This window comes from Eumetopias jubatus, unplaced genomic scaffold (genome assembly GCF_037043125.1).
Source record: "Eumetopias jubatus isolate StellerSeaLion01/CBP00866 unplaced genomic scaffold, mEumJub1_p1.0 scaffold_10, whole genome shotgun sequence".
In the NCBI taxonomy this organism is placed as follows: Eukaryota; Metazoa; Chordata; class Mammalia; order Carnivora; family Otariidae; genus Eumetopias; species Eumetopias jubatus.
In genome coordinates this window covers 79,049,310-79,064,258 of record NW_028274816.1, presented here as the reverse complement: position 1 = coordinate 79,064,258, position 14,949 = coordinate 79,049,310, and the positions used below count along the sequence as shown (strand labels likewise).

Genomic DNA, 14,949 nt, shown 5'->3' with positions numbered 1-14,949 from the left:
TCTCCTACACAGGCAGCATGCGACCCCATGTGCTTAGCGCTACTTTTATTAAATTACCAATAAAAATATCACCTTAGCAGCAGCCTCTCTCTTTAACTGTTCCTCCAAAGTGATTTTCATCTCCTGGAGGCCCTCGAGCTGCTGAGACTTCTCTCCCAGGGTGGCCTCCAGCTGTGAAAGGAAGGGAAAGCCGAGCTGAGAAAGTGCCTGGGGCCTGAGAAGCAGCCCCAGGCCCTGGACGCCCGCGGCCACGCTGTCCCCACCCTGTCCCCACCCTGTCATCGCTGTGCGCCTGCAGGTCAGGCTTCAAGACCCCCTCTTTCTTTCATCAGACATCCATCAGGTCCCCACTAGGTCCCGAGACCCAGGGACGGAGCAGTCAGGAGACAGACGTGTGCTGCAGGACCGACGGCATGTGAACGCGGAGAAGCAGCGTTTAATTCTGCCAGAAAAGCTGACGTGACACTGACCCCTGACAGAAAACTCTCCAGGGGAAGGAGAGGGTGGTAAGGGGAGAAGGCAGGAAGATACTTGAGCGGGGGAGCGCATGGCTCTCGGGACTGGGGTGAGTCCCGGCCGCACCAGGCTGTGCAGGCAGATGCAGGAGAGGCCCCGGGCCGGGAAAACGGGCTCCACCCTGGGGACGTCGGGAGCACGGGGCTTGACAGCGACAGTCGTGTTTGTGACCTAGTAATTCTGAAAGACCACCTGGGTTTCAGTACGAAGAGGAACTGGAAGGGGTGCGTGTTGGAGGCAGAGAAAGACATCAGGCTGGTGCGGTACGCGGGGCGAGCACTGACGTCTGAGCCCAGATGGGGGGTGCACGTGGACAAGATGGGACGCGCTCCGGAGCGGGTGATGTCTGCTTGGGTGGCCAGACTGTGCGGGGCTGTGGAGGGACCGGAGGCCGTGCAGTGCCACCGGGGACCCCAGCACGTTTGCGGAGAAGAGATCAGGAGGGGACGGCTGCAGGCCCACGACTGGGAGGGGTCGGCGACAGAGCAGCCGGCGGACGCAGGCCATCCCTTCCCTGCAGGAGCAAGAGCGGGCCGGGAGCGAGGGGAGGGCGCGCAGCGAGGAGCCGGGACACTGAAGGCGGTCGTGTGGAGGGCGGGCGTGAGGCCGTCACAGCTGAGGGCGAGGGGCACGAGGAAGGGGCAGCGGACGGGCACACGGACGGACACGCGGTGCGGCTCAGCCGGGGCCTCGGCAGCCTGGGGCAGACGGACAGAGCCCATGCCCGCGGGCGTGTGGAGGCCGCGAGAAGAGACGAACAGCTTACAAGGAAAGACGGCCGCCCCGCGGAAGCCACGGACAGCGAGAAAACACGGTGTGAACGGGGGGCTCGGACGGCCGGGCCTGTGGGACAAAGGGCGCGGCCGGGGGGGGCGCAGGTCACGGGGTCGGTTGGCAGCAGTGTTGATGTCAAGAGGACCCCAAGCCAGCAAGAAACATCCCCTCCCGTTTGTAAGAGACCCCGCCTGCCTGTCCCCCCACCACAGTGGGCACCCGGCGCACGGAGCAGGCCCGGCAAACGCCGCGCCCGGGCAGCAGGCAGACGCTCCCGGAGGGCGGGACGGGGCCTGTCTTCCAGGAACAACTCCCAGCTGTGGATGGAACTAGCGCGACCCGCAGGAGACTCACCTGTCCCTTTTCTACTTTTATTCTCTCTAGTTCAGCTTTTAGGCTAGAAATGGAAGCTGGAAGGGAAAGAGAAGTGTCAGTATTCGCTGATTATTCTGCATTGGAGCTCTCTTCGTTTACACCCTTCCTACCATAAGCTCGATCTCAAAGGATGAAGAAGCAGTCAGACACTGAGCGCGGGAAACCAGCGCCCCTTTCCCAAGTACCCCCAGCCCGCCTGCAGCAGCACGGAGCTCAAGGACGGGCGAGGCCACGCGGCAAGTGCGTCCTGCACCACGTCGAACTCGGGCGGTGGGGGGGCAGCCCAGCAGGGCTCTGGGGACACTGCGGGGTCCTGCCAGGAGCAGCCAGCGCCACTCCCCGAAATAGGGGATTTTTGTCGTTTTTAAGTCCCAATTAAATCTGAATTTACTCTGGATGTATCAGAACATCGGAAAAGCCCTTCATTTTTCCCTAGACCGCCCCTACCCATTTTCTGTCTTCCACATTCCAAAACCAGACAGTACTGTTTATGACCCCTAAGTCGGCCCCCACCCACGACCCGCGTCCCCGCCCACTCCTCCCGGCCCCGCCCACAGCCCGCGTCCCCGCCCACTCCTCCCCGGCCCCGCCCACCTCCCCGGGACCCTGCACTCCGCCACGCAGCTCGGCCGCGCGCTCACCGAGCTCCTCCTTGCAGTTTTCTATCTCCAGCTGCAGGGTCTCCTCGAGGTTCTCTTTTAAGCACTGCTCCGCCTGGATCTGCTCCTTCAGGAACAGGATCTCGGCCTTCAGCTTCTCCTCCGTGTGCTCGGCCGCGGTCCGCACGTGCACGATGCTCTCTCGGTATTTGAGGACCAGCTCCCGCAGCGCCTGCACCCGAGAAGCCAGGGCGCACCGGGTTTGTGGCGGCAGAGGCCATGAGAGCCCCCCGACATTTTCCGCCGCCAGACTCGCGGATTTTAAACGGTGCGGAACCTAAGACGGAGCGCCAGCTCCTCAGGGCTCCCCGCGGTGACGTTCAGCGTGGCGCGGAAATAAGACCTTTCCAGCCCGAAATGTGCGCTTGGACCGCACGTCTCTCCCTCAAAACTGGCTCGTAAGCAGAAAAGAAAAACGTTAAGGGACTTGCCGTGTGGGAATCACTGTGAAGGGCTTCGCGGCTCCCACAATCTGCCGTGAAATCTGGGGCTGCTAGGGGTGAGGACCCAGAAGGCGTACGCTCCGCGCGAAGCAGGCGTGCAATCGGAGCACGAAGCGTACCTCCTCACACACTGGCATTGCTAACGTCGGCCACAAGCGAAGTGCTAGCTGGGCCAGAGGCCGGGGCAAAGAGCGGCCTGCCAAGGTGATCCCGTTTTTCTAGTTTAAATCCTATTTATTTCCCTAAATTTTAGTTGTCTTCTTTAAAAAAAATCCAATCCTATCCTAAAGCACCTCTAAGGTAAACGCTGGGCTTCGTAGGGAACTACCAGGTGTATGTAAAATCAGTAACAGCAAAAAAAAGAGCCATGAGAAAACCGTGGTAAGGAAAGCCTCCGAAGACTGACTCGGGAGCAGGTCTAGGAGTCAGGCCTCAAGGCCGACTGGCGGCATCCTTCAAGCATTCTAGGAAGTGTGGTCAGCCCAGGAATTCAGTCTAGGAGCCGGGGAACGAGGATCCCACGCCTGCAGAGAACCGCTCGTCAGAAGGTGGCCGTGCTGGCAGCACTCGAACTCTCAACTCCCTCTGCCGAGATCAGCTTTTAGGCTAGAAATGTCTAGTGACCTGGTGTCTGTGACCACCAGGTCACAGAGGGGAGCACCAGCGGCCTGCGCCGAGACACGGGGTTGGGAGGGCAGGGGCAGAGACGGGGTGCTCGTGGCAAGTCAGCAGCGTGGCCCCATGAGCAAATTAAAGCAAAAACCAGTAGTGATGTTAATATGTATTCAGGAATAAAAAAAGAATGAGACCCAAATTGCAGAGGTCGGATCTGCAGGGACAGGACCAGGGAAAACTGTTACAAAACTGTAAATTTCTGTAATGTTGATTTTTAGATAATTAACTATAATATTTTTTAAAAAACTGAAAGATCTCACAAGTAACCTCTATTTTATTTTGAAAACTGCTCAAAGAAGTCTCTTCCTTGCCTATACTGTTTAGTCTCCTTAGGTTTAGCCTCAGATGCGGTTTGCTGATGTTGAAGGATTTGATGATGGGGCAACACGAGGGTGGGGAGGGCCAGGAGATGTGAATGCGCCAGATCCGTCTGATCTCAGGCCCAGCCAGTACACGGATGGGAGACGGTCAGGAACGTCTCTGGGAAGCAGGTGGTTTCACAGCCCAGATTCACCCCATGACAGAGGAACAGAAGTGACCCAACGTGTCACAGAAGTAAGGGCAGGAGGGTGGCAGGTGCCATTCACCCTTTACAGTGTGATACAGAAAACCAAGCCTGGCAACCCCTTCACACATTTCATTTCTGGTGCACTCTCAGTCTGGTCCTGCCGGAGTCACTCACGGACCGATTCGGCCAAGGATTCTCGGCACACTGAGAGCGCGAGCGGCAGGAGGGAAAACACATAAACTAGACTTTCTCAAAGCTCAGAGCTTTTGTGCTTCAAAGGGCACCGTCAAGGCAATGAAAAAGACAATCCACAGAATGGGGAGAAAGATCTGCAAATCGTTTCTCTGGTGAGGGACTTAGATCTAGACCATATAGAGAACCATATAACTCCACAATAAAAAATAAATAACCCAATTTAGAAATGAGCAGAAGATCTGAAAAGACACTTCTCCGAGGAACATAGACAACCGGCCAGTAAACACATGGGAAGACGCTCAGGGTCAGCTGAGTGAGAGGTACAGTGAGGACGGGAGAAATCCTCACGGGCCCCCGCAACTCTGCTCCGAGGTCTCTCCCCCAAACTAACCCGAATGTGCACATGGATGTTTACACATGGAGACACCCCGAATGCCCAGCCACAGGCCGGCGGGTAAACAAAACGTCCACGTGGCCACAAGAAGGGATGGTGTTCGGACGCTGCTCTACAGCACCGTGACCCTGACAACAGTCGGCTGTGAGGAGGAACCACACACAACCCACACACCGTAGGCTTCCAGTCCCATGGAAGTCCACAACAGGGCGATCCACAGGAGGAAGAGAGGTGAGCAGTTGCTTACGGCAGGGCGGCGGGGAGCAGGAAGGGGAAGGGGCTTCTTTCTGACGTTATAAACATGTTCTGAAATTGACTGTGGTCACATCCGAGAACATACTGAAAACCACTGGACTGTACACTTTACATGGGTGAATTATTTGGTGGGTGAATTATTTGGTAAGTGAATTCTATCTCGATAAAGCCTGTTTTAAACCGGAATTGGCTCGCAGCCATTTCAGAAAATGTATGTGTCTGCATCTTTGATCCCGGGTAAAACGAGTTACCTCTGCAGCATCTGGGAGAACGAAGTCTTCTGCTTGCTGCAGGGCCACATGCAAGTTATGCTTCCCCTGCAGACTGTCGTTGTCCTTCTGTAACCTCGCCAGCTCTTCTGAGACCTGCTCCCGCGACTGCATCAGCACCGCCTGAAACGCAAACGGTAATCACAGCCACACAGGAGGGTCCAGTCTGCTGAGAGCTGCCCCAGAGAAAACCCAGGTCGAACCAAAGGAGGGCCGAGGACGGGGGGCGCATGATAACGCCCTGTAGGACTGACAAGAAGCCGCCCAGAGACGCCTCTATCTGCAGTCTTCTTCTACTCAAGGAGGCAGGCAGGAAGCAAGCCTCTGAGCCCATTCTCCACGGTCTCCATCAAGAGCTTCAAAGTACTGAATCTCTTCCCCGATACCTCTGTATCTCCTGCGCCGGCGCAGCAGGACTTACAGCAAATGCAGCACATATTGCAAAACAACCCGTCTCCTCACAGCACACATTCACCAGAAGCAGGGAGAGCGAAAGACCACCTCCTTCATACGTGCGTGCGTGTGTACACAGAACATACGTATATATGCACAATCAGCTCAGGATCTCTGTGAGTGGCCCAACGACCCCAAATACTGGAAGTCATCAGGAGGATCCATGCTTAGGACCCACAGGACACCTGAGCAGCTCATTCTTAAAATGGGACAGGCTCCTACCTCTACATGTAGACGTGCAGTATAATTTTAGGTAATGAGAATCTGAATCAATATAAAAGTTATTCCCGCTAATTTGAGTGTACAATAAAATTCTACAAAAGTGTTTGACTTCTGCTAATTTTTAATACTCAATCGTTTAACTTAAATGTATGTATAAGTGTAGACTACTCACTGCTCCAACATTCCTTTAGCAGCTGCCACGCCGTACGAGGCATTGTGCTGCACACGGGGACACAGAGATAAGAGCCAGAGCCTCCGCCTGGAGAAGCTCACAGGGCTCAGGAAAGTGACAACCCAGGGCAAGTGCAAGCGCTAGGACAGAGAACGGGGCAGCAGGGTCAAAGGACGCAGGGGTTCTGAGGGGAGAGGCTCAAGGTCATTTCCCAGAGAAGGTGATCGCTGCATCCCGAAGGACAGAAAGGCTGCTGGAAGGCATGCAAGGTCACACATAAATTTTGGTTAATTTTGCTGGCTCTTATCTTCAGACCAGAATCAACTGTGTTTTATGCTCACTTTTAACCCATTTACAACAAACAATATGTTAGCATTCCACTCTCTGGGACATGAAAAAGGGGGAAAGAATAAAATGTACATAGTTGCTACTTTCGTAAAGACAAAAGCACAAGGATAAACCAAAAATAAATTAAAATGATCATACATGGAAGGGGGTATGGAAGAAATCGGAACATGTATCCATTTTTATAGTTTTGACTTACGAACCATGTTATTACATGTTCCAAAAAAAAGTAAATCAAAAAAGAAAAAGGAAAATCCGAAAATGTAATACAAACAGGAACAAATGCAGCTCACCACGTATCAAACTAGCAACATAACCACAAAGGAAATAGTTAATTCAAGTAACTTTGGAAACACAGCAGGCTGACTGTAAATTCTTAGCTGGGAAACATTCAAAGAGCAAGAGCTACAAAGAAACACAGAACCTCACTCAATACTTCTGCTGTTGGCAGCACTAAAGTGGTCGCTTGGAAACTATGGTGTCCCTGCCCCAACCAAGTGACAGGACTGAGCACCCCCCTGCTGCTCGGAGCCCCCACTGACGTGCTGCATCTCTGTACCGTGGGCGCCCAGACCTCTAACCTGAACCAAATCGCGCGGGAGTAACCAGACACATGATCCTAGGAGGCAGCTGGTCTGGGCTCCACAAAAATGCTAATGTCACAAAACACCCCCCCCCAAAAAAAGGGGTGACTGTTCTAGATTATTAATAGAGACTAAAGTGACAAGACAGTCAAAAATAATATGTGACCCTTGACTGGTTCCTCCATCAAAAAATCAGAATAAAAAACTGAAACCACCTCTACAAACAGCCACGCACTTTGGGGACCAGGGTCACATTTTAAGGATGGAGTAGAATCACCTCTCTGTTCTCGGGAAATGCATGCACAAATACTCCCGAGTGGCACAGAGTCTGCAACTGATTTCCTAACGGCTCAGAAAATACACACACACACCCACAGATGGAAGAGATGGAGAAAACACAGCAGTACACATGAAAATGTGGCCAAATACTGACCACTGATAAGTCTCACTGAAGACGTTAGGAATGTTCAATCCATAAGCCACTCAAGATGGACATTTTTCCAAAGACACTGTTGGGGAGATGCTAAGATCCCAGGCATGGCCATAGCTGCTCCTGTGTGAAGGGACAAAGAAACGGAGTCCCTCTTCCTCGCTACAAGAACCTTCGAAGATCAAATCAAGAAGACGGTCGGGCAGGACCCCAACCCTACTCTGAACACTTCTTCTGCGTGACGTGCAATGCATTCGTTTTAAGTGGAGTCCACTCGGAAGTGTTGGCAAAGGCGCACGGGCTTGACAAGGCAAGCAGGGGAGAGAGGAGAGGGGGGAAAGGAGCTAAACACTGAAACTCTGTCGGCATCTAGCAGTGATTTTTACACTGACGGTTATCATTTCGTATTCTCTGATCAATGAAAAGGTATGGAAGTCCCTGGTCAATGATTAGAATGAGATGCTCCTCAAGAGACCAGGGCTAGTATTTAGGGATCAGCTCAAAAGACACTCAGACGCTGACGGGCTGCCGGTCAAAAACAAACCATTCCCATTCCCACAGAGCCAGAGGCTTTCCCCCCACCGTCGCTGACGGAGCTGGACGAGAGAAAGCTCTGTGGGATCATCCCAGCAGGGCCAACTCTGCCATCACCTACAAAGGGTCATCAGGTGTCAGGTTCCAGCTTCGAGGAGAAGGAAGAACAGGCAAATGGAACAAGCCTGGTGAGGAAGGAGGCTCCAGTCTGGGGAGCTCCTCGGCAGGGGTCCCAGCCAGCTCTTCTTCCAGAAGCTGTCTGCCCCGTCCCTCCCAAGGCAGATAGCCTCCAGAAGCCCCCCGCGGCACAGCGGTGATGGTGCACATGTCAACGCCTGTGAGGCTAATGAGGCTACTTTCAATCAATCAGCCGGTCAGGAGAAGTACAAGGACGGTTCAAAAGCTCCATCTGCGGGGGCTTTGGGAGATTTCAATGTTCGCCTTGTATTTGGAACCAACTATTAGTCAACAGTTTATTCTGTTGAGGTTGCCCAAATCAGAAAAGTAAAGTAAGTTAAAGGTGAGAGTGTTTTTTGGTTGGGGGGCAGGTTTAAAAAACAAGTGAGGTCTTTACACAGGTTTGTCCATCACGAAGGCTGCTTCGGCCCCAGACAGAGGAACAGTGGGGCCAATGGGCCAGGGAGACACAGTCATAGCAAGGAGGGTCTCACGACCGAACACAAAGCAATCTATTTAACACGGTTAATGCTAATTTAAATGTTAACTTACCATCTGCTCCTGAACATCCCTTTTTGCCTGGGAAAACCCCTGCTGTAACTCTTCAAGTAAGATCTCAGACGCCTGGGCTCTTAGGACAAGTGCAGAGATCTTAAAAGACAAAAATGCACATAGACAATATCGTTAGGAAGCTGGTGATTCTGACACGAACCCTTCCATCCCCTGCTTATTTCATGTCCAGAACTGATGTCTTCTTCCTTCATCGTAACCCATCATCACTCATTCCACAGACGCGTGTGCCTCTGCTGTGTCTCAGCCCTTCACGTCACATGGGGCCGGCAGCAGAGGTCCCCAGGGTCGTGCACTGCCGTACACGGACGGTGCCGTATGGATCTCTAGACACAGATGTCAATCCACATGGCCTACTTATGTTATCCTTTAAGGAGCTTTTAGAAAAAAAAAAAAAAATCAATAAAAATTTTGAACTCTGCCCACAAAAAAAAAAGTGCACAGTGTAAAGCATAAATGGATCTTCTCTGAACTAGTTTCCTTCCAAAATGATTTTCTTAAAAGCAATGAACACATGATTAACGTCACTGAACTCTCAACTCCCTTAGTTTTAATGTTTCTGAGAGGGGTCCTGTGAGAGTTGGGGACTCATACATAACAATTATAAAATAAGTCAACACCCATGTGTTTGGACATTGAGAACATGATTATTGCCAGTACTCTGCTCCCAGTACTGGCAGATCAGGTCATGGGACACAAACTTCCTGTTGAGAATTAGGAAAACCAGACAAAAATATGAACGGTATCTACTTGAAGGCACTGGAGAACAGGGCAAAAAAGATTCACAGAGCCCCGGACCAGACGGAGGCCGTGTGGAGAGTCAAGAGGCATCGGGAACAGCTCTTCCCTAGAAGTGCGTGCCAGTTCCAAGAGAAACACACGTGACACCACGAAGCTGAGAGCCCCAGGGTGGGGTGGCAGACATGAGAGTCCAGGGCCCACGGTGCAAAGGGAGCCTGGGAAACACGCTGCACCGTGGACTGGGTCCCCAGAGGGTTAGGGAAGACTTTAACCTGACCTTTGCAACTTTATATAATCTCAATTCCTGTGGCCGGATGAAGGTGCTCCAGAATTGTATGGCCCACTAGTTGCTTGCCTCTCATCAGGAAAACGGCTTTTTTTTTTAAGAGTTTTATTTATTTATTTGAGAGAGAGAGAGCATGAGCAAGGAGGAGAGGCAGAGGCAGAGGCAGAGGGAGAAGCAGGCTTCCCGCTGAGCAGGGAGCCCGACGCGGGACTCGATCCCAGGACCCTGAGATCACGACCTGAGTCTAAGGCAGACGCTTCACCGAATGAATCACCCAGGCGCCCCAAGAAAATGGCTTTATATTATTTCAACATTTTCACATATAATGTCTAGCACTCAAGTAAAAATGCACAAAGGATAAAAACAAAAAGAAATAATAAAAACAACACAGGTAATACAAACAGATCTAAAATGAATCCAGATTTGTGAATTATTACAGACTTTAAAATGTCCAGAGATTTAAAAGACAGAATTTAGAACTACCAGAGAACTGGAAACAATGGAAAGTAACCAAAAGGAAATGATAAACAGAAAAAAAATCAATTATCTAAGTTAAAAATTTCAATGGATGAGTTTTAACAGATTAAGACCCATTTGAAGAGAAAGTCGGTGAGCTGTAAGACACATCTGAAGAAAATAAAGACAAAAAAGAAAATACAAAAGAGCCTTAAAAAGCCATGTAGCCACAATGCGCAGGTGTAACATATATAACTATTGGAAGAAATACCGCCAACCCAGTGGAGCTAAAAGTAAGCCAATGCAGAGACCCTGTAATCTACTCTGAGGGACGCTCCAGAGAAATGAGGCCACATGTCCACCGAAGACACACACAGGAGCATTAGAAAATGTATGTGCACAAAAGCCAAAACTAGAAACGACGCAAGTGTCCCCACCTGCACTGGATGCATTATGCCACATCCGTGTAACAGAATGCACACAGCAGGGATCTCTAACCACTGATGTACCCAGCAACATGCAGGAGCCTCACACACAGAAGAATCGAATAGCCCAGATGGGGTGACAGGATTCCCCTGAACTTACAGGAAGTTCACGAGTGAGCGAAACAGTGTTCGAAGTCAGAACCCCGCCTGCCTCTCTGTGCGGGCAGCTCTGTCCTTCAGCAGGACACAGCGCGATGTATCAGAAAGTCTGTATCTTGATCCAGGTGATGATCGCCCTGGTAAATTTTTTCACATGTTAAAATTCACCCAATTTTACACTTGAGATTTACGCACTTTACTGTACGTAATATCTCAATAAAAGCAAGTTTTAAAAGATACATAATGGCTGAGACTATTCCAATTATGATGTAAGACATCAATTCAGAAATCTAAGAAACCCTCTGAGAATCCCAAACAGGAGAAATATGAAAAAAATACATCTAGGTACAGCACAGTAAAACTGCTGAAAACAAAAGCCAAAAAGAGCATCCTTAAAATAGCCAGGGGAAAAAATAACATTTTACCTAAAGGAGCAACAGTAAGACCGACAGCAGACTTCTTATGAGAAACTGGGAAGCCAGAGCAAACCAGTAACTTCCAAGCGCGAGAGGAGAACAGCGTAAGTGCTCAGGATGCCACAGCCGGCCAAGTATCCTTCTTGGATGAAGGTGGAAATAAAAAGATGTCTAAATAAACAAAAATATGAGAGAGTGGAGACTTCCAAGATGGACGAGGCCCACAGCCGCCTTTCTCTACCCTGATTACAACTAAAAACTCTGGATAAATCCAAAAGCTACCCCAGGACTCTGAAAAATAAGCAAAGGCAGGCAGCTGAGAGAAGGGAGTCACCAGGGGAAGAAGCGACTCACCCAGGAGTGAAATGACTGCTCACGGGGGGCTTTCCCACTTCCATGGCAACGAAGACCGAGACTCTGATCCCAGCGCCAGGGCAGGGTCCCCGAAGCGGAAGAGCGGGGGGGGGGGGGGCGTTCTTGGGGACGAGGGCTAGAGAAGGCGGCATAGAAACGGACAAACGGACCAGTTGAAGAGAACAGAGTCCTGAAACTGACGCCCCCCACACATTCACTTGATGAATGACACAGGTGACCTTGCAGAGCAGTAGGAACCTGAGTGGCACGGGAACCGGCTCTCCATACAGAAAAATAAAACTTCACCCTTGTCTATACAGCCTCTAGAGCAAAGTCAGTTCTAGATGGATTTTTAGATATAAATGTGACTACAAACAATGAAGCTTCTACAAAAATATATAAAAACATCTTTTTAACACCAGGGTAAGAAAATATTCTTTTTTAAGATTTTTATTATTTAGAGAGTGAGTGAGCACAAGCACATGAGCAGGGAGAGGAACAGAGGGGGAGGAAGAGGGAGGGAAAGAATCTCAAACAGACTCCCCACTGAGCTCAGAGCCCAACGTGGGGCTCAGTCCCACGACCCTGAGGTCAGGACCTGAGCCGAGATCAAGAGTTGGATGCTCAACTGACTGCGCAACCCAGGCGCCCCAAGTAAATATTCTTTTAAAAAACGGAACAAAAATCACCAATCATAAAGAAAAGATGGATAAATTTGACTACATGAAAGTCAAGAACTTCTGTTCATGAAAAGGCACCATTAAAATAATGAAAACATAAAATACTGATGAGCAGACGTGTGCCACACAAGTCACCAAAAGGCTCTAGTACAATTGTATAAAGAGCTTCTCACAAATCAGAAAAAGAACCAAAAACAGATAAATAAAACAAAGACTAGACAATCCAATAGAAAATCAGCATAAGACTTGAGAGGACACACACACACACACAGACAGCCACGTAACCCGGGTGGTCTTCAGGGAAATGCAAACGAAGCCTCCGTGAAGCACCACAACCAGCTACCAGGACGATGGGCCCACAGGGACCCCCCGTGCGTGCTAGCGGGAGTGTACATGTGGACAACCGCTGTGGACACGGTCTGGCTCGTTACCCAGTTATGCACGGAGTGCGCTCTGAACACCCCGACCCGGGCACGGCACGTGCCACAAGACCCATCCGGAAACTTCACAGCAGAATTACTCCGCATATGTCAGGATGGACAGACTGACAGATCCGCACACGGTTCAGGCGCACGACAAGCACGGGGAAGCAGCCAGCGCCCCAGCGTCGGGTGAGAAGAGCCTCACGACGCCGCATGAGGAAGACCAGACGACACACGCGGACTCAGCTGATGGGGTCAGAAGCCAGGGAGGGGCGGGCCTGGCACGCGGGCTCACGCCCTGCCATGCGGTCCTGACGGGGACGCGGAGGGGAGTGCTGGTGTGCCGGGTCTGTCCTGCAGGTCTGAGTTTTCTCTGTCATACATTTAATAAGTCCAGGGGAACTTAAAAAGTATCACTCCTGTTGGGAAGTTTTTTGTGTGCAGCAGAAAAACCTACTGAAAACAAAAATGAGAGCTTGCTGATATCCGTTACGCAGTCGTTTACGAAGTTACTCGTCAAAGATCTGTGAGGCCGACAGCAGGCACAGATCCGGAAGAGATCTTTACTCCCTGAGGGAAAACAGAGCTGCCGGGCAGGCCCGGGGGAGAGACAGGGCTGTGACTGCAGAGCCGCCGGCTCTGGGCCGCGTGGGCGTCCGGGCGGGCGGCGTGGGGGTGCCCCGGCCCCGCGTACCTGGTGGCCGGCGTCCTGGGCGCTGCGACTCAGAGCGCCCTCCAGCTCCAGCCGTTCTCTCGCCGTCCCCTCCAGCTGCTCGTTCGCCTGCCTCAGCATCGCCTGCAGTTTCTTCACCTGCGCAATTGTAAATGCCAATCGGGACAAGTTCCTGAGGATTCTTTTGTTCATGGAAAAAAAAAGCCCTAGCTCCAGAAATGTTAAAAACCTCACCTTTCTTCTTCCTGATCGGTCAATTCAGAACAAATGACCTCATTCGGGGCCGGAGCCGTGCTCTACGGTTAACAAACCCCTTCTCACGTACGTTACCTCCTCCGAGAAGGTCTGCTCTTCTGCCTGGTCCTGCGGGCCGGGGCACCGCCCCCTTAGTCTGGGCTATCCTCGGCCTCCAGTCTGCAACCCACACTAACACTATGATTTTCTCTAAAACAGAAGTCAAATCATATTATTTCCCTACTTGGAGCTTCTAAACGCGTCCCACAGTCTTCAGGGCAGAGCCCAAACGCCGTCCACAGCGCCGCTCCCTCAGTGGTCTCACGCCGGCCTCCCCCTCTAGCGCTCTGCCCCCTCCCAGGCCCCCCGCCCAGCCCATGCGCGACTCGTGCTTCCAGAACACAGCGGTCCCCTTCATAACTGCTCCTTCGCGCACCTTTCCTGTCCTTGAACACCCTTTCCCACTTCTCCTGATTTTTATTCCAGCTCTAAAACGAACCTAGCTCAAGCGCTGCCTTCCCTGAGCGCACAGTGAGACTATACACGCCCCCCTGCACCTCTAGAAATTTATGTTTCCAGCATCTACAGAAACTAGTACATACGGAGGAAATGAAAGCCAATGGCATTTGAAAATATTAAGCCATCATTCTAATCTGCTTACTTTATTTTAAGGGAACTAAGGGAACAATCTCTACAATAATCAAATAACAATTCGGAAATATAAAAAAAAATTTTCCTTCTATATCCGTTCACAAGCCTACTCTCCTGAAATTCCACATTCCCTAAATGTTCTCAAGGAATCCATCATTAGACACTATATTTGGAAAGGTACCTGTCAATCTCTGCATACAAAATCTACCAAATCTTAATTTCTGTGCTCCTGAAAACTAACCTCAATCAGTTCAACAGATTTCTGACAAGAAGTAGGCAAAAAGCAATGAAGACTCTAAATAATGGTTAAGATGATATTCAACTAAGCTTTGCGCAGTCAGCTGCCGCAACAGTACCTCTCCCCTCCGTCAGGCCCCGCGTGGGGGAGCACTGTGCACAGGCGCACGCTCCTGACCACGTGGCCGGCGGCCGCGGGCAGGAAGAGCAGGCAGCGAGATCCGATGCCCCGGTGCTCCTGGCCCTGCGAGAGCAGAGCCGGCCTGCATGGTGCTAGACGAGCTAACCAAGCCCAGACAGAAGGGACAGAAGGGAAGGTCCTGGTGTGCCCCCCAGGGATGCAGCTGACGCTGCACAAACCGGCTTATTTCGTATTTCACACAGATATACTTCACCAAGCAAATGGGAGGGAAGAAGCCATTATTTCTGCGCCTCCGGTGAGAAGGACAACGTCAGCAGTTTGGCATGCCAAAAGAAACTCACCTGGTCTCTGGTCTCAGCCTCCTGAATCTGAATCCCTTGTAACTGTTTCTCATAATTGGAGCACATATCGCAACGTCTACCAAGTTTATTTCCCGCGTTATGTACCTGAAGGCACCAAAATGACCTCTTATCAGGCAGAACAACATAATTCCACATCGCATACTTGAACACATGCAGTCGTA

The 14,949-nt window shown here is 51.1% G+C and overlaps 1 protein-coding gene and 1 long non-coding RNA gene across 3 annotated transcripts in view; both read right to left on the bottom strand.

The window, feature by feature from the left end:
* Positions 1-14,949, bottom strand: part of RABEP1 (rabaptin, RAB GTPase binding effector protein 1) — a 98,793-nt gene that overhangs the window by 2,335 nt on the left and 81,509 nt on the right. For both annotated transcript variants that reach the window (XM_088028051.1, XM_088028052.1), the window contains 7 exons: positions 14,768-14,872; positions 13,184-13,300; positions 8,533-8,631; positions 5,046-5,186; positions 2,307-2,496; positions 1,645-1,700; positions 73-171 (listed from right to left, as the gene is read on the bottom strand). In XM_088028051.1, the coding sequence (XP_087884177.1) occupies positions 73-171; positions 1,645-1,700; positions 2,307-2,496; positions 5,046-5,186; positions 8,533-8,631; positions 13,184-13,300; positions 14,768-14,872 (807 nt within the window). The remainder of the gene's footprint in view (positions 1-72; positions 172-1,644; positions 1,701-2,306; positions 2,497-5,045; positions 5,187-8,532; positions 8,632-13,183; positions 13,301-14,767; positions 14,873-14,949) is intronic.
* LOC148163343 (uncharacterized) lies at positions 8,937-11,502 on the bottom strand. Its single transcript, XR_015769262.1, has 2 exons — positions 11,043-11,502; positions 8,937-10,754 (listed from the first exon to the last, which is right to left on the bottom strand). It is a non-coding gene; the product is annotated as an uncharacterized LOC148163343 (long non-coding RNA).